Source organism: Rhinichthys klamathensis, unplaced genomic scaffold (assembly GCF_029890125.1).
Source record: "Rhinichthys klamathensis goyatoka isolate OS25496 unplaced genomic scaffold, OSU_Roscu_1.1 h1tg000274l_1, whole genome shotgun sequence".
NCBI lineage: Eukaryota > Metazoa > Chordata > Actinopteri > Cypriniformes > Leuciscidae > Rhinichthys > Rhinichthys klamathensis.
Window position 1 is genome coordinate 426,805 of NW_026606793.1, and position 19,404 is coordinate 446,208.

The 19,404-nt window shown below is 40.9% G+C and overlaps 1 protein-coding gene across 1 annotated transcript in view; it reads left to right on the forward strand.

Moving 5' to 3' along the window:
• The window catches only part of LOC130102557 (uncharacterized), a 160,622-nt gene extending 148,897 nt beyond the window's left edge, over positions 1-11,725 (forward strand). Inside the window, exons 5-10 of the mRNA XM_056268511.1 lie at positions 3,066-3,152; positions 10,736-10,810; positions 11,102-11,130; positions 11,222-11,293; positions 11,442-11,510; positions 11,631-11,725. Of these exons, the coding sequence (XP_056124486.1) occupies positions 3,066-3,152; positions 10,736-10,810; positions 11,102-11,130; positions 11,222-11,293; positions 11,442-11,510; positions 11,631-11,681 (383 nt within the window). The 3' untranslated portion in view covers positions 11,682-11,725. The remainder of the gene's footprint in view (positions 1-3,065; positions 3,153-10,735; positions 10,811-11,101; positions 11,131-11,221; positions 11,294-11,441; positions 11,511-11,630) is intronic.
• Positions 11,726-19,404: the final 7,679 nt, after the last annotated feature.

The window sequence follows — 19,404 nt, forward strand, 5'->3', positions numbered from 1 at the left end:
CTTCCGCCGGGGAGAGAGCACTGGATCTCTCGGGTAAGGAAGGAGAAAGAGCCCTCGGACCCGTCTCCAACCCCTCCGAAAGATCCTTTTGCGATCCCCAGGAATGCATTCTCCGCGCTGCCTCAGCAGACGCGGGTCCTGATCCCTGTGGATCGCGAGCCTGCCCACTCTCTTTATCAAAGAGTGACAGGCGAGAGCGGAGCATGCGAAGCGGTAACATCTCACAATGCTGGCACTCAGCCCCCTCGAAGGCTGAGACCGCATGCTCCACTCCCAAACAAACGACACAAAGCTCGTGTGTGTCCCCACCCGTTAAATAACGCGGGCAGGGAGAAGCACACTGCTTGTACACTTGTTTAGTTTCCATCCTTTTCCGCAACAGACAACAGTAAATAGACAGAGACAAAATGACACAGATCGCTTGCTGAGACACAGAAGCTAATGCCGCGTTTCACCGGGTGAGCCTTTATCCCTTCCTGGTCATGACGTCACCCGCCCGTGACGCTCATTCTTTCCATTGGACTAGTTGACATTGATGCTCAGACGCATGCACGCTGGGGGCGTTCCCAAAGCGTCAAGTGACGCATCGCGAGTTCCCTCGAAAGGGAACAGACAATATGTAATTAAGGTCCCGTCCACACTACTGCGTTTTCGTTTAAAAACGGAGACCTTTTGCTACGTTTGCACCTCCCGTCCACACTAAAACGGCAAAAACGGAGACCCAAAACGGAGAAGTTTAGAAACGCTGCCGATGTGTTTTTCGTTTTGAATCTCCGGAGGGCGTTTTAGTGTAGACGGGTCAAAACGGAGGACTTTAGAAACGATGACGTAGTAGAGGCTCCCGCTCGGCTCTATGATTGGGTGTCATCAGTCATGGCGTATATCTTTGCTAGCAGCTGTTGTACAAGTAAATTCTGCATTTTACAACGCTATAACTGCCTACATGCGCCGGAGTCAAGCTATTATTCGAGCGATCTGTGACGATTCCCGTGTGCAGCGGCGGCATTGACCGTACATGGAGCGTCGGTTTGGGGTTAACCCAGAGCATGGTGGGATAACTTTATCAATGAAGTTGTGTTTACACCGGCACGCGCATGCCCAGTGTTGGTGAATGGTCACGTGATCCGCGTTTTCAGTCGTTTTAATGTGGATGGAGATCAATTCTAATACGCAGCTAAAACGCTGGTGTGGACGGAGATCGTATTCATTTTAATTATCCGTTTCTAAACTAAAACGCAGTAGTGTGGATGGGGCCTAAGACTCATTAACTCAACAGATAATATATCTAAAGGCAAGTTCTGATATTGAATACATGTGTAAAATGCAGGTACTGAAGTTGTTAAGAATTCAATCATTACCTTTAAATGAACTCCAAGGTGCCTCCTCCTGATTGCATATATAATATGCAGAGAACAGTATGGCAAGGCCAGACAGGAAGCTGGGCTGAATGCTCTCCTCACACACAACTTGGCCTTCCAGTGTCCACTTGTCAAAGTGTCTCCTAAAACAATAGCACATGTGGCAAAAGTTATTTTTTACTATACCATTTTTATTTTTCAGCTTTTTACATTTAAACTATATTTTAGTATTCAGAGTGCAGGAACTCTTTCTTTTAAATAAAATGAACAAAGGCATTATACAAACAATAAGCTAATTACACACACAGAGTAACGTTAGGCTATAGCTAATATGTACTGAAATGTAAGGGATTTTTACACCGGCATATTAAACATGCGACAAAACTGGTATGACAGCACCATTCAAAATGTAGGCTAACGTTATATGACACACATCCTCTGTGAGTCTAACGCAAGGTTTTAACAACGCCGTTTTAATTTCGGCGCCCATTTTAACAGATGACTTGATTTTGATTTGATTTACACCATAAAATAATCACGAGGAAGTGTGCTGATCAACACGAAGCTCGTGTGAATACCGACTGTTGTCATTAAAGCATGTAATTCTTAACATAGGAGTCCGTAGATCCCGAGGAATGTGTGAAATACTACCGTGTCCGCGCTGCTGAAACTGAATATATATATATCATAATGTCAGTCACTGAGATATACTGTGTTTCAGGCACCAGTGAAGTGACTGAGAATGATGTGTTCATCAGTTCTGGTGGAAATGTCCGTCTGTCCTGTAATAAAGCTCTTCCTGACTGCAAATCAACTACATGGATCTACTATAACAGCTTCAGACATTCAGCAGCAGTTGAACTGATTACTGGAGGGATAAAGAAGAAAGACACAGAGAGACATGAGAGACTGAGTTTGGAGTCTGACTGCTCTCTGAACATCAAGAACGTCACAGAAGAAGAAGATTCTGGATCTTACACCTGCAGACAATATGTGAACGACAGACAACAAGGAACTGATGCACGTGTTTATCTGCATGTTCTTCATGGTGAGTTTATGATTATGTGGTCAATATAAAAAGGACAGATTCTCCCTTTAAACTCAGATGATGATTGAAGAGTCTGTGATTTGTGTCTTGTGTTCAGTTTCAGTGTCTCCATCATCATCTTCATCATCATCATCTTCATCCTCACAGACTGAGATCAGTCCAGGCCGCTCTGTGACTCTCTCCTGTCAGTTGTATTCTAGATTCTCCTGTGATTATTGGGCTCGTTCTGAGGGAGTTGAGCTGTTGTGGGTGAATCAGGCTGGTGTTGATCTGAAGACAGACTCCAGATATCAGATATTATCATCATCAGATTATATGCACTGTATCATCACTATGACTACAACACTCCTGAATGAAGATGACAACAGAGAGTGGAGATGTCAGCTTACTCAGGGAAATCAACTCAAGGCCTCAGTCACATACACTGTCAAGTATTCAGGTGAGAAAACAGTGTGAGAAGAGCCTCATAATGTCAGGAACACTGAGGTCTATCAGTATCACTGAACCAGAACAAACTGAGGGATGAAACAGTCCAAAACGGGATGCTGGAAATAGTAAAGGAATTGAAACTTGCCAGCAAAAACTGTAATTTTTTATGTGTTAATCTTAAAAAAATATTTGTATGTAGTAATCATCTGAACTAACATTGATCTTCACAGCTCAAGCTGATTCAACGACAGCAGTGAATCCAGTCCACATCACACACTCTCAGGATCCCTCAACTATAAACACACACGTTTCTAAAGGTACATCATCACTGTCTTTCTCACACCAGTGCTTTTCAGTGCGTAATGCTAGAGTTATCTTCAGTGTTAACTAATCAAAATATGACTGTCATATTCTGAAGATGATTAACACATTGAGTTGTAGTTTTAGTTTCATTTCATGGACTTTTATGGTGTGTCCCAGTTAGTGTACTTGTGCATATTATATGTCATGTTTAATATAAACAGTGAGAGTCGTGTGTTCCTGTAACTCTCCGGTTCTTTCACTCGATTCTCCCAGAAAGCATCAGATGAAGACGATATGTTGAGCTCATCCATGCAGTGCAGTCACTGTAGATACAAACACCAAACAGACATAAAATACTGCGAGTCCAGTCCCAAAATGATAAACAAACAGTCATGTAAAAGTAAACAAAACAAATATACAAAAAAAAGAGAGAAACACAAAATAAGCCATTCACTATAATGTGCTCAGCAACAAGTTTAACATATAAAAATTAAGTTAAATTCAAACGAAAACAAACTCAAGACTCAAATTGAGACAAAGAAAGAAAAACTAAATCAAATAAACTAAATTCAAATGATAAACCAATTTCACATTAATAGAATAACTCAATTACAATACACAAGAAACATAATCAATACAAAATATTTACAAAACCACGATCAACCAAAAATAATTCAAAATATCTGAACAAATTAATAAACTGATTTGAATTAAATGAATGGGGAGAAATGAATAGGAAGTCCCAAGCAAATTTAACAAGACTAAATACAACACAAAATAAGGACACTCAACGCTGTTTTAGAGACAAAACATGTACACACAAAAGACAAAGTTCGTTGACACGGGTCCAACACAACCGTGACCCAAAACACACACGGACAACACAGGTCTACAGGACGAGACAGCGGCGCTGCCACTGCAAGGATGTTATCCACCCTGCAATCCGCGCAAGAAAAATACAAACATGCAATAATCAACGGGGGAAAGAAAACAAACTACCACTTACCACACGACAGCTGCGGGATCCGGGATCTAGCCGAAGTTTAACTACTCAGCCTATTTGCAACAGCCGTCACCCGTACACAAAGCAACTGAAATAACACACAAATTGCGACTCGCACCACTTCCACGGCGGATAAACAGATATAATAAATGAAACGCATACCTGGAGGAGGACAGATGCACACTCATATCCATCAGCCGATTAGAGCAGCTGTGACTAAAGGCCGAACACGAAAGACCATAAACAGCCGCTCTCCTTTACCGACCCACAGTCGCGTTCAATCGCGACAGCAGAAACCACACCACATCCGGGAGATGACGATCTGCACAGGTGCATTCGACAATGGCTTTTATAGTACGCACAGTTGATGACATTAAAACGCCAACCATTTAACTTGGAAAATCATGCCACACATAGTGTAATGTTGCAATAAAGCAACTGAGTTTCTCAAAGTCTGAGCTTTATTAACATCAAGCTTTTGACCGTAACTTACATGCAACACACAATGTGACTACTCTAGATAACTGTCGACTAGCGTTCTACTTTGGTTATCTGCAACTTGACTCTTAGCAAACACTCGGTCGCCACTTAATGGACTAAAGACACATTACCTATAACAACGATATAAACTGTTTTATATCACATCACCCTTCCCTATGAGTTACTTAACAAATGTAACATTGAACTGTGAAATTACAATAGTCAGAAAACAACATTTGTTTACGTTTTTTTTCTTTTTCTCTCAAAGTCTTTCTTTATCTTGCAAAGTCCTTGAATCTCTTAGGAATAGTGACAATTCGTCCAGACCTTGTTTGCACTCTTTTTGTGAACTAACCGTGGTGTGGCTAGAATCAGACTCAGGTAGATCAGTTCCTGGTTGTTCATACTGCACTGTACTGTCTGGGACGTTATCCGGCTCAGTTACAAGTTGATTTTGACCACGAACTTCATTTTTCCTCTGAGTTTGTTGAACTGAAGTAAATGCTGGTTCAGTGTCACTGACTGTAGGCATCAGGTGTCGTCGATTTCGTCAAAGTACTCCAGTTTCAGATTGGATGAGGTAAGACCGTGGTGATTCACATTTTCTGAGAATAGTCCCGGATCTTATCCAACCTCTTTCAGCATCCAGCTTGACTGCAACAGAAGTTCCAGGTGGAATCTCTGGTAATGTTCTAACACCGTTTCTTTTGTTGTAATACTTCCTGTAGGTCCTCTTTGCATTTTTATCAGCCTTTCTCACTTGCCGCAGATCAGGCCATTCAGGGTCAGACTGTTTCAGGATCCTTTTAGCTGTTTGCACAGCCCTTTCAGCTTCTCCATTTGACTGGGCATAATAAGGGCTCCAAGTAATGTGCTGAAAATCATAGTCTCTAGTGAAGTCTTTGAAAGCACTTCCACTAAACTGTGGGCCGTTGTCAGTAAAGAGAACATTGGGACAGCCCCATCGTGCAAACATGTTCTTTAGGCAAGCACGTGCTGTTTCACCTGACAAGTTTTGAAGGTGAGCAATGTCAATATATCTTGAAAAATAGTCCACGACTACCAAGTAACGTTGCTTATTCACCTCGCAGATATCAGCACCGATTCTCTCCCATGGACGGTCTGGCAGTGGAGTGGTTAAAAGTGGCTCCTTCCTTTGGGTAGGTCTTGATTCCAGACAGTCCTTGCAGCTGTTAACTAGCTGCTGGATTTCCTGACTTAAGCCTGGCCACCACACACTACATCTGGCTCTCTCTCTACATTTCACAATGCCTTGGTGACCGCTGTGCAATCTTTGCAGTATGTCAGACCTCATATTTTGCGGAATTATGATCCTGTCATCATAAAGCAGTAGATCCTGGAAAATTGACTAATGATGGCATGCACTGTAGTATGATTTCAAGGCTTGAGGGACATTAGCTGCATACCTGGGCCAGCCATCAGTCACATACTGCCTCACCTTTTGTAGCTCAAAATCCATCTCTGTCTCTCTTTTCACAGATTCCAGCTTTGTGGGAGAAATTGGCCATGCACCACTGACAGCATTCTCATAGGCTTCCACTTCTTGGACTAGTTCAGAGACCACTGATGAAATGGTTGGCTGAGGGTGTCGTGAAAGCGTATCAGCGACCACCAGTTGTTTGCCAGGTACATATTGTGCGCCAGCATTGTAACGCATCATCCGCAGCAACAACCTTTGACATCTCAGCGGAACTGAATCAAGATCCTTTGCGTTGATCAGTGGAATCAGTGGCTTATGGTCGGTTTGCAGGATGAAACTTTCCAATCCATACAGAAATCATGAGAATTTTTCACAGGACCACACGGCCGCCAGACACTCTTTTTCGATCTGGGCGTACCGTTTTTCAGCATCGGTCAGCACCCTGTAACAGTAAGCCACTGGTTTCAGCTGTCCACCATGGTCCTGCAGCAAAATGCCTACAAGACCATAGCTGCTCGCATCTGCGCTGACGACTGTGGGCTTTGTAACATCATAGAATGCTAGCACAGGAGCTTTAGTGATTAGGTGTTTCACGTTTTCAAAGGCCTTTTCTTGTACAGCACCCCAGTACCATACTACATCACGTTTCAACAGCTCGTTGAGAGGTCGAATAACCTCTGAGAGATGAGGAACATACCTGCCCAGGTAATGAATCATTCCTAGCATTCTCCGTAGGTCTGAGACGTTCTTTGGCTTTTCAAGGCGAGTGATAGCTTCGATTTTTGCTGTGTCTATGACATGTCCCAGGTATCTGAGTTGACTCTGACGTAACAGGCACTTTTCCGTGTTCAGCGTGAGACCAGCCCGGTCAATGGCTTCCAGAGCCTTCTGCAGTCGCTGCTCGTGTTCCTCTGGAGTGTTGCTAAATACTAAAATATCGTCCATGAAGACTGCAACTCCTTCAAGGTCTTTGAGGATTACCGACATTTCCCGTTGGAAGATTTCGGGTGCGCTGGTGATACCGAAAGGTAGCCTGCGGAAAAAATATCTTCCAAAAGGAGTAATGAACGTTGTCAGTTTAGCACAGTCCATATCCAGTGGAAACTCCCAGAAGCCACTAGCTACATCGAGAAGTGAGAAAACTTCGGCGTGTGCTAGCCTAGGAAGGATGTCGTCAATTGTTGGCAGCACAAATTTCTCTCTTTTTACAGCTTTATTTAGTTGTTTTAGATCCACACAAATCCTTATTTGCCCTGTCTTCTTTGGAACGGCCACCATAGGGGCGCACCACTCAGTAGGCTCTGTGATCTCCTCAACAACACCACATTGTACCATTCTCTCTAGCTCCGCTTTGACTTTTGGAAGCAAGGGCACGGACACCCGTCTTGCAGTGTGCACACTGTATGGTACAGCATCTTTTTAATGGGTTTTGTCTTCACTAATCCCAGTTCAGAAAAATAAATGGGTTGGAGCTCTTCTAGCCTCTTAACTATACCCATTTCACTTGCTGCATCACGACTGAGGAGATTGTTTACATGGGGACCAGTTACCACAAATGCTTCAAAAATATACTGCTCATCTTTAAAGGTAGTCTTAGCTCTGAACTGACCTTTGCATTGCAATATTACCCCTGGGCTCTAAAGTTTCACATTGACTTTGTAAAGTTTTGGCTTATACTTCAAAACTGAGAAGGTTTTCTCAGAAATGACACTTATGTCAGCGCCTGTGTCAATTTTAAAGTCTATGTCGGTACCCTGAATTGGGAGTGTGACAATCCAAGCTCCACTTTTGTCATCAATGTGAGTTAACTCACCCAGGAAATGCATTACATTGCTGCCCTCTTGTGGTCTGCTGACATCATGGATTTCCCGGGTTCTACAAACTGCAGCGAAATGACCCTTTTTCCTGCATTTGCGACACTCAGCACTTTTTGCTGGACAAATTTCACCTTTTCCATGATTTCTGCCACATCTTTTACATCTCCTGTCAGAAACATGCTCATTTTGGTTTCGTTTTAAGCCACGGTGCTGTCTGCCTCTTTCACTTTGGTGGAATTTCCCCCTCGCGCCGGCGACCTCGCTAATTTGAGCACTGACGCTGGCAGCCTGTTCATTAACGTGTCCACGGACCTGTTCAGACTGCCTCACGAGCTCTACGGCATTTCTGAGTGTCAATTCGGGTATTAATTGTAGCTTTTCTGACAGCTTTCGGTCCTGAATCCCAATCACGAGCTTGTCGCGAATATTTTCATCTTTAGCAGCACCAAAGTCAAACGTGTTTGCTTGCTCGTGGAGGCTACGAATATACTCTTCGGCCGTTTCACCTGGCTTTTGACCCCTTGTGTGGAATCGTGCGCGCTCGTGAATAACATTAACTTTGGGTACAAAGTAGTCACCGAGCTTCCAGATCACAGTTTCATAGTCCTCTCGTTCTTCCTCCCCAAACGTAAATGTCTGATATACTTGTTCAACTTCTTTTTCCAGTGAATAAAGCAGTGTACAGACCTGTACGTCCGCCTCTTCCTTATCAAGTTTAGTGGCGGTCCTGTAGCGGCGAAATCTCTGACGCCATTCTGGCCATCGTTCGGGGTGACCAAAATCAAAACTGTCCGGGGGCTGAAACTTTGCCATGGTGCTAACAGCGCTCCACTTCTGACACCATGTAATGTTCCAATAAAGCAACTTAGTTTCTCAAAGTCTGAGCTTTATTAACATCAAGCTTTTGACCGTAACTTACATGCAACACACAATGTGACTACTCTAGATAACTGTCGACTAGCGTTCTACTTTGGTTGTCTGCAACTCGACTCTTAGCAAACACTCGGTCGCCACCTAATGGACTAAAGACACATTACCTATAACAACGATATAAACTGTTTTATATCACACATAGAAGGGGGAATCTCCTCAACCACCACCAATTATTAATAACAAACAACCACTTTTACCGTCTCCATAATGGTGCCCAAACATTTTCAATATAACATCCACATCTAAAGCTCTGTTTATTCTCAATAAGAGCTTCTGTAGACGTCTGACATAAATAAAGTCAGTCAGGGGCCGTATTCACAAAGAATTTTATCTTACCACTAGGAGTACTCCTAAATCGCACTAAAATATTTTAGCTAGGAGTTTTCTCTTAAAAGTTATTCACAACGCCTTTCAGACCTACTCTTAGTAAGGAAAAATGACAACTCCTAAACTAAGAGTGAGTCTCGCAATGATCACGGTGATTGGTTGTTAGATGACATGGCCATCATGCGGAACAAATCATGGAATTACGACATCTAAATATGTCTCACTGTGTCCTATACAAAATAATAATAGTAATGTCATCGAAATGCATATATAATGACATGTTTGTGCAGGCCCCAGTGAAGTGTGATTCTAAAACGGCAGAGAGAGAGAGAAAAGTCGTGAATTAAATTAAATTAAATCAAGGTAGCCTAAAACCCTAATGAAAACCTCCACTTGCCTAATAATGGAAAACGACACTTGCATCAACACTTGGTTAACTGACATCCTATTAGCCTAAATAGACTACTTAAAGCAAGGAAATGTTGCTCCTATTGAAGTAATGTAATAGTTGAATGATGGTGGATTATGAACTCGCCAAAACGGAAAAGAAAGCCCAACTGGACGCAGGATCAGTTACTGCTGCTGGCCCAGTTGGTTCTTAAAAAAAAAAAAAAAACCATAATAAAAGGGAAATTCGGCAGTGGGATATCAAGCTAAACTAAGCGTGAGACATGGGAGAGGATTTGTTTGCAGATCAATGCAGCATTCCCGCTCGACTGCGAGAGGCGGTGCATCAGTAACCGGAAACAAAGCTCAAACATTTGCAACAGCAGCACATTTTCTCCTTTTCGGTGCACATCAGCGCACAGACAATTTGGATCGCAATCTTTTAGTGGGCTATAATTTTTTATAACAATTAGTCTCGCGCTCGAACTCCGGTCTCACTTACGCGTGATCTCTGATCTGATCAGACTGTTCTGAAGTTAGTTGCAATATCTTTTCTAACTGATCGGACTTACGGACTATCAGACTTTTTTCCCTAAAAATTACGCCTAAAGCTCGGAAAAATCCTATTGACTTTCATTGCAGAATGTTCAAATGAGCCAAGACTGTTCATTCTCCAACTATCAAAAATTCTAATCTAAACACCCTGAAGCCCATTAGACTCCATTAAACTGCCATTCTATGTGCTCTTTCTAACCCATTGAGACTCATTTAAACTCATAAACTCTAAACTAATACACTTATAAACTCTTCAATTCATGCACTTATAATGCTCAATCATCACTTTATTAATCTCTTAATTATCTCATTAACTTTAACTCTGATTCAGAGTTACTTTAACACTCTTTAGAGTGGGATCATATGTACTCTGAATAGAGTTAAATGAAATCTGGGGATTTTGCTGTGTGGATTCTCATGTTGGATTACTCTCTTTAGTTTGGTAAAAGTTTGCTACGCCTCACCTCGTTTCCTCCTCATCCTGGATATTATTATGATGCATCTCAACTAACATTCATCCTTTACAGCTCAAGCTGATACAACAACACCAGGCACAAACCCACAAGGTACATAATCACAGTCTTTAGTCTTTGTCTATAATTGTCCTCAATCTGCCCTGTCCGTCTCTGAATCTGTGCTCGATCTCTTCTTCAGTCATAGGGATTTCTGTCGCTGCAGTCGCTGTTCTCCTTCTTGCTCTTCTCTGGCTGATCTGCAGAAAAAGAGCTGGTGAGTTTTCAGATTTACTCCTTTATAACAATTAAAAACAGATGAGCAAACAAACACATCATGTTCAGACTGTAAGTATCATAGAAACGTGGATAATATGAAATTCTCAAACAGAAGTTTATTCCTGCTGAGAAATCCTATAATGTCAATCTCAACGAGATATCAAGTCAACAATCATTTTTATTATTAATTTTAATGCTTCAACGTATTGTTGAAAATCTTAATGCTTAACATTGTGTTTTTCATGTGTGTTTTATCATAATACTAATTTCATGAGACACTTGTTTTCAGATAATAAAAGAGGGACTGGCGACTCTGCGGTGAGTTCAGTAATGCAGTGATTTAGATTTGATTACTGTCTTTAAAGCTCAATAAAGTGTCATTCATGCAGTTTAACTGTTTGTTCTGAAGGTCAAAGATGAGAATGAACATAAAGTGACGTATGAGACGATCAACATGTCCATTCCTCCTGCAAGAGCCGATGTGAGTCACTAAATCATCAAACATTACGCTCACTGTCTGTTCAATAATGTGATTTAAAAGCTTTTGTGTTATTCTACATATTATAGTGAGAGATGTGTATGTTCTGTGTGTTAAACTTGACTCTCTGCATGTTTGCATTGATGTTTAGGAGCAGACAGATGATGTGACTTATTCTGAGGTCTCTTCTTCCAATACAAAGCCAGTAAAATCGCTCAATGTGAGTAGATACCAGCACAAGAGTTTGACTCTCAGATAAATGAAGCTCATGCTCTAATAATAATAATAATAATTGCTGTGGTTCAAACATTGATGGACAGAATCTGTGCTGTTCTTTCAGGATCATGATGATACAGTGACTTATGCTGCCATCAGAGGAAGAGAAGATTAACCGCAGGATGAACTTTACGCCTCTGTGAACGAGAACAAGACCTTCACAAATAAACATTAATTATACAGATCATGAGATCATCATATCAGGAGCAGACGGGAAGATTTCATCTCTCTGGTGTTTGGAGGAATTATATATTTGTGTGTGAAAGAGCAGATATTTGTTGAATGTCCTGTGAATATGAATGAGGTTAATTGTGAAGCATCATCTGGTCAGAGCACAGAATCTCCTCTATATCATCACAGCTACAGTAAAGTTAGAGATTGAAGCCCTGATGTGTTTTAAGACAGGCCAGACTCAATCTAGTGTCTCACAAGCCTCTTCCATGACTGGAGTCTGTTTATCCGCTGGATTCCTGTCTGAAAACTTTCATCTTCGTGCAGAAGCTCATGCTGAAATGATCCTTTTGCTTTCAGCTTGTATATCAGCTGTTTCTTCTACAGAGAGACGTCAGTCTGAGTATTATATCAGTGTCTGCTTGCTTTATATTGCCATAAGATATTCTAAAATTTGACTTTGCACTGTTGTGAAATTAAATGTCAGTTATTTCTCTTTTTTTTTTACATGTGACAATAAAGAGCATGCAAAATCATGGGTTAAAAGAAAAGTTTGAAAGTCCATTCTTGTAAAAAATGACAGAATTAAACCTGCTCTTGTTAGCTGGAAAGTTTCAAAGTAAGTTCACATTTTAAATTAATATTTGTTTGAATGTATGAAGGTAAAAGAGTAGTTACCAACTAAGTCCAAACGTTGAGCGAAGGGTTCATTATGATGACCATTACACTGAACTCGTACTTCATGCACACGAATGATGTTGAAACTATGGAATCTGGTCATCTACAGCTTTAAGAAGGTATGAGCTTCTGGAGTTTCTGGATTTCATCCCAGTTATGGGAATTAAGTCACATTCAGTGAAAGTTAGTAGAGATAAGCGAACTTCTCCATCTGTCCATTCTACAATGAGACAAGATGGCGGCGGACCTGAGATGCAGTGTGGCAGGAACTGCTCTTAGACTAGATTAAAGCCAACTGATTTTCATCTTTTTAATGTGTTTATTTTGATAATCAATTTTGCTGTGGCTTTTTTGAACTTCCATAAGATGAAATCTATGCAGATAATTGCAGATCATTTAGGGCATAACATAATAATATGTAATTAAGTGAATGACATGAATAAAACGTAATGAATTCTTTTTTGATAAATAATACAAAATGAACACAAAACACCAGTGCTTACAGTACTGTACTGTCAAGTAAATTGTTAAAAGTGCAAAATACCACAAAAAAAAGTCTAAAACACAAATAAAATATAAGAAAAGCAGGTAAAAAGTAGCGTAAATTTAAGTAGTAAGTAAACAGTTAAGTGCCCCCCGTTTCTTTCTTTCATGCAAATGCCAACTACACGAGCTCTATCTGTATGCCATCATTATCGTGAAGGGCGCATTCCTTCACTACATTCAACAAATCACATGCTCCGTCACATCTCATACTCGAAGGCTATTGGCTCGAGGTTTAGTGTGATTTTTTAAATATGATATGATAGCGGGAATATTTGATGTATAATGGCTGTGTGTGTGTGTGTGTTTTTTTCACTAGTGCAGTGTCTGTTCTCGGAGCTAAGCTCTGTTCGCGTGAGGCGCGCCACTTCCCGCTCGCGCTGTTCTGTAGTTTATTAAAAGTTTATTAATTCTGAATGTGTCGCGTCTGGCCTGTCGATATTGCACCAAATACGACACTGCACTCCCTTGTAAAGTCGTTTAGATGAGCGGTTCTCGAAATAATCAAAATGTAAACGGACAGACAGACATAGGCTATAGAGATTCCGAAGCTTCGGATATTCGATGTTCATTACTACCGAAGCTTCGAAGCTCAAAAAATGGTGAGAAAAAGGACCCAAGGTCTATTTTGACTCTGAAGAAGACGCATGTGCGTCGAAACGTTGGTCATTTTGCACTAATAAATTTATTAAACGTTCTGTGCTCCGGTCCTGCTCCTTGGTCCCATAGACCTTGGGTCCTTTTTCTCAAGATTGTTGTGTCCTGTTCCGAGAGCACTGGCTAGGCTGAGGTGCAAGTAATTCCTTTTTACTGCTCAAAAAATGGTATTCGAGGTGCCTCCCTTTGTTTTCTTGCTCCCAAAGCTGTTGCCATTTTTGTTCCCTGCATGCCACACAATACTTTTACCCTCCGCCTTGGACATGGATTTAAGTTGACATCTATTGTTTCCTTTTGAGCAGCTTCCTTGGCCAACTTATCAACCTTTTCATTTGTTGCAATACATGAGCTGGGACCCATACAAATGATATTTCTACCCCTCTCCTTTTCACATCTCTAATTGCCAGAAGAATATCATATACAAAGTCTTGTCGACTCTTTGAGGTCCCTTTCCTCATATCAACACTTTCTGGTTCTGAATCTGCTCAGTCCATTGCACTGCCATGAGGATTGCATCTAATTCCACTGAAAACACACTTAGGAAATTTGAGGTTCTCTTACAAACTTGGGCATTCCACTTCTGAACAACAAAAGCTGCTCCTGTAGCACCTGTTTCCTGATCTTTTGAACCATCAGTAAAGATTAATATGTGCTCCTGATATCTTTCTACACTGAAATTCATGCACCAAATCTGATTCAGGATTCTCTGACTTAATCCCAAGTATCTCTAAATCAGTCTTTGTCTCCAGTTTAAATAAAGGAACTGATGGCCACAGTAATCCTGGACAAAAGTTATTATCATGTATAGACATTTCCTGGGCCAATGCCTCCCCTGTCCAGCCAAACCTTTGAAGACTTGCCAGCTCTCTCTCTCCCAGCTTACCTGAATTGTTACTTTAACTGGGTGATCACACATTTGAACCATCAAGTTGACCCAATATTTAGCTTGAAGTTGCTGTCTTCTCAAACAGAGTGGCATTTCTCCTGTTTCTACCTGCAATGAACACACTGGGAAAGATCGCACAGCTCCTGTACATATTCTCAGTGCCTTAGCTTTAACATACACTCACCTAAAGGATTATTAGGAACACCATACTAATACTGTGTTTGACCCCCTTTCGCCTTCAGAACTGCCTTAATTCTATGTGGCATTGATTCAACAAGGTGCTGAAAGCATTCTTTAGAAATGTTGGCCCATATTGATAGGATAGCATCTTGCAGTAGCATATAGCATGTTTCAAAAGTAGTAGACAAATGTAAAAGGGTAATTAATTTAATGAGATGTCTTGCTGGGATAGAATGGGGAGTATAATTGAATATGGGTGTTTGGTTTATGGATCTGCAGCCAAGTCAGTTTTAGCTGGATTAGATATACACTCAACTAAAGGATTATTAGGAACACCTGTTGAATTTCTCATAAATACAATTATCTAATCAACCAATCACATGGCAGTTGCTTCAATGCATTTAGGGGTGTGGTCCTGGTCAAGACAATCTCCTGAACTCCAAACTGAATGTCAGAATAGGAAAGAAAGGTGATTTAAGCAATTTTGAGCGTGGCATGGTTGTTGGTGCCAGACGGGCCGGTCTGAGAATTTCACAATCTGCTCAGTTACTGGGATTTTCACGCACAACCATTTCTAGGGTTTACAAAGAATAGTGTGAAAAGGGAAAAACATCCAGTATGCGGCAGTCCTGTGGGAGAAAATGCCTTGTTGATGCTAGAGGTCAGAGGAGAATGGGCCGACTGATTCAAGCTGATAGAAGAGCAACTTTGACTGAAATAACCACTCGTTTCAACCGAGGTATGCAGCAAAGCATTTGTGAAGCCACAACACGCACAACCTTGAGGCGGATGGGCTACAACAGCAGAAGACCCCACCGGGTACCACTCATCTCCACTACAAATAGGAAAAAGAGGCTACAATTTGCAAGAGCTCACCAAAATTGGACAGTTGAAGACTGGAAAAATGTTGCCTGGTCTGATGAGTCTCGATTTCTGTTGAGACATTCAGATGGTAGAGTCAGAATTTGGCGTAAACAGAATGAGAACATGGATCCATCATGCCTTGTTACTGTCACAATGATGAGTCTCAAAATCCAAGTGCAAGTGAAACAGTTTATTGACGACGGAACAGACAGGGAAACTCAAAACACCACGTTTACAGGCGGGCGACCTGGAAGACACTACACAAGAGGAGAGGAACTGGACTGGAGATCAGCAAGGACACAGGGCAGTGACAGGAACAATCTCCCGGATGATCCCTCAGCAAACTGGATGTTCCGTGGAAAACAGGAAGAGCCCGCAAGGAACTAGGACACAGGTACTGGGTTTCAAATTGGTTTCTTGAACATGACAATGAGTTCACTGTACTAAAATGGCCCCCACAGTCACCAGATCTCAACCCAATAGAGCATCTTTGGGATGTGGTGGAACGGGAGCTTCGTGCCCTGGATGTGCATCCCACAAATCTCCATCAACTGCAAGATGCTATCCTATCAAAATGGGCCAACATTTCTAAAGAATGCTTTCAGCACCTTGTTGAATCAATGCCATGCAGAATTAAGGCAGTTCTGAAGGCGAAAGGGGGTCAAACACAGTATTAGTATGGTGTTCCTAATAATCCTTTAGGTGAGTGTATTTACTCATCCATTAGGGAATCTAATGAGACTGGTTATGAGGTGATGCCTCGGGTACAGGAATATTTAGCCTAATCCTTTAAAGTTTGAGATTTGTCAGGGGAATCGATCAAGTGTTGCTGCTGCCATTTTATTTCTACTCTTTTGAAACATTTGGAATACATTTGTTAGTTACTTTACATTATCACCTTAAACTTATTTGAGATAACATCAAAGATGTGGGCACAGAGGGACCACTTTTGTTGTTATCCTAAATTTACATTTAAGACAGAGCTTCAGCTCCATGCTGAGAGAGAAGACGAATTTGTTATTCTTAACATACAGAACACAGCTGTTACAACAAGAGCAACTTCATTTACATTAAGAGTGGTAAACAGTAACAGGATAAAAGGTTTAAAGGGATACTCCACTTTTTTTGGAAATAGACTCATTTTACAACTCCCCCAGAGTTAAACTGTTGAGTTTTACCGTTTTTGAATCCATTCAGCCGATCTCCGGTTCTGACGGTACCACTTTTAGCATAGCTTAGCATACATCATTGAAGTGGACAAGACCATTAGCATTTCTCATTAAAAAATGATCAAAGTGTTTCGATATTTTTCCTATTTAAAACTTGACTCTTCTGTAGTTACATCGTGCACTAAGACCGACGGAAAATGTAAAGTTGCGATTTTCTAGGCTGATATGGCTAGGAACTATACTCTCATTCCTGCGTAATAATCAAGAAACTTCACTGCCGTACCATGAGAGCAGCAGGCGTAATGATATGACGCAGAGCCTGAAAATAGGCTACCGTCCGTCAACACAACGGAACTATTTTCAGGCGCTGCGTCATATCATTACGCCTGCTGCTTACAAAAAGAAAATTGTTGCCGCTCCACTCCGCTCACATACTCTGATGGAAACGCCTGCTGCCAATCAAAAAATTTATATACAAAAAAAAATATATATATATATATAAATGCATAGAAAGTTAAAGTATGTTATCAAAGCTGTACACTGATTGTTTATGGATAGGTTATGGAGTCAGTCACAGCATTTTTCGGTCAATAAACAACCCAAAATGGATTGTTTTTAATCTAGTGTTTTTTATAAGTGTAGTTCAAAGTGTCAATGAAATGCTAATGTTTTATTTAAAGCAATTCCAAAATTTTATGCTGGTTTCACTAGTGCCACCAAATGCTCGTAAATGTGTATCTGCAGAAGAACAAAGTTTATATCTGGTCAGCACGTGTCTTTAAAGGGCAAAGCAAACAGTTAGAAATATTATCTGAAGAGAAAAGCATTGCATCATTAGCGGTTGAATATTCCAACCCAGCGTCAATGTCTCTGTTTCTATTTAAAATCAGCTTGAAAAAAAACATTCATGTTTAGTGTGAAAAAGCCTTCCACCCAGTTCACCTGCTTTTTAGGCCTTTCCTGTGTCAAATTCATATAAAATGACAAAATCAAGAAAGTTCAATGATAAAATAATTTTATATTTAATTAATTGAATGTCTTTTTATATTCTTGACCTGAAAAAATGCAAATCTCTACGAATGAATGAGGAATCAAGAATAAATACCAACCTATTTGTTCTTCAGTATCATGGTGTTTAATTTTCTTAAATGGCCATTCTAATGGATTTTTGAAAATGACCTTTCATGTAGTGTGTAATATAGTTTTAAGTGAATGAAAACATTCCTGCAAAGTTTTAAATCTGAAAGTGCACCATGTACAGGGCTGGACTGGGACAAAAAATCGGCCCGGGCATTTTTGGCCCAGACTGGCCCACCATATAACACAACCGAACTTTGCACGCCCTTGAATATGTAGACCAACTCCTATTAAAACCACTAATGCCATAAGTGAATAGGAGTGAGTAAGAGTTTAACCGATGAAATAACTACTAAGTTGAACTATACTCCACAGTGATGAATCCTAAAGAAAGCTATAAGCTGGGATAGCAATACCGTTTTTTTCCCACAGGTTTTTGTGAAATCTGTGGTGAGTGCACCTCTGTCCCTGTAGGGGGGTTCGGGGACATGCTCCCCCGTAAGAAAATTTTGTGCTTTTTAATGTTAAATTCATCAATCTGGTGCACTTTGAGAGTTAAAAATAAAGAGCTCCAACCCATATTCAGTGTGCAAATTGAACAAAGAAAAACTCAAAACTCTTTTAGTTGTGATATAGTGTCTGTCTACATTAAACTACTGCATAATAATAGTTATAATATTAATCCCATGGCAGTAATAGCCATATGTTGTAAAACAAATGCACTGAAAAATAAAAGCAACTTTCATAATTAGTTTCGTACTAATTTCTATACAGAGAAGCACATGATCTTTTATTTTGAAGAAAAATATGGTTTACAAACTCATTACTCATTATTGTCTCATTACAATTCTAATAAAATGCGTAATCGTCAAATATGCAGATGTGTAAATAATGCGTAACTGGGTAGTGGGTTCCTACATAGCCTAATGGTGTGTTCACACCGAACGCGAATTTAATTATTTGGGCGAGTAGATTACATACAAAGTCAATGCAAAGACGCGAATAGACGCATCATTCGCGCCGGGCGTTGCGAATGACGCGAATTGGGCGACGCGTTTGCCGCGAATGTCCTCCGCGCAAGTTGAAAAATTTGAACTCGAGCGAATGTTCAAGCGTCTAACTAAACGCGATAGACGCGTATTTGACGCTCTATTCGCGTTCGGTGTGAACACACCATAAGTGTTGTTGTGACAGTAGCCTAGTTCTGCTTACCACAGTTCTCTGCACTCACTCATCTCTCTCCTTATCCTCCTCACTATCCTCATCAGACACTTGAAGGGCCTTTGAAGTGTCTTTTTTCGCGCTATTTCTCTGCACATTCCTTGCGTTTCTTCTCCATCGCTCTGACTATTTTGACAGATACACACTGACATTGCTCGCACACTCAGAGCTCAAAGGGGGAGGAGTTTAAAGATGTGATTGGACCAGCCCAGTGTCAATCAAGAAAATAACCAATGGGCTGCTGATCTACGCGTTTCATCATGCGCCGGTCTGTGAGAAAAAGAAAAAACTACGTGGACACCGGCACAAAGATCCCAGAGCCGCCAATTAAACAAAACTAAACGCAATGGGCCGCCGATGTACGAGTTTTATGGGCCGTTCAGAAAAAAAAA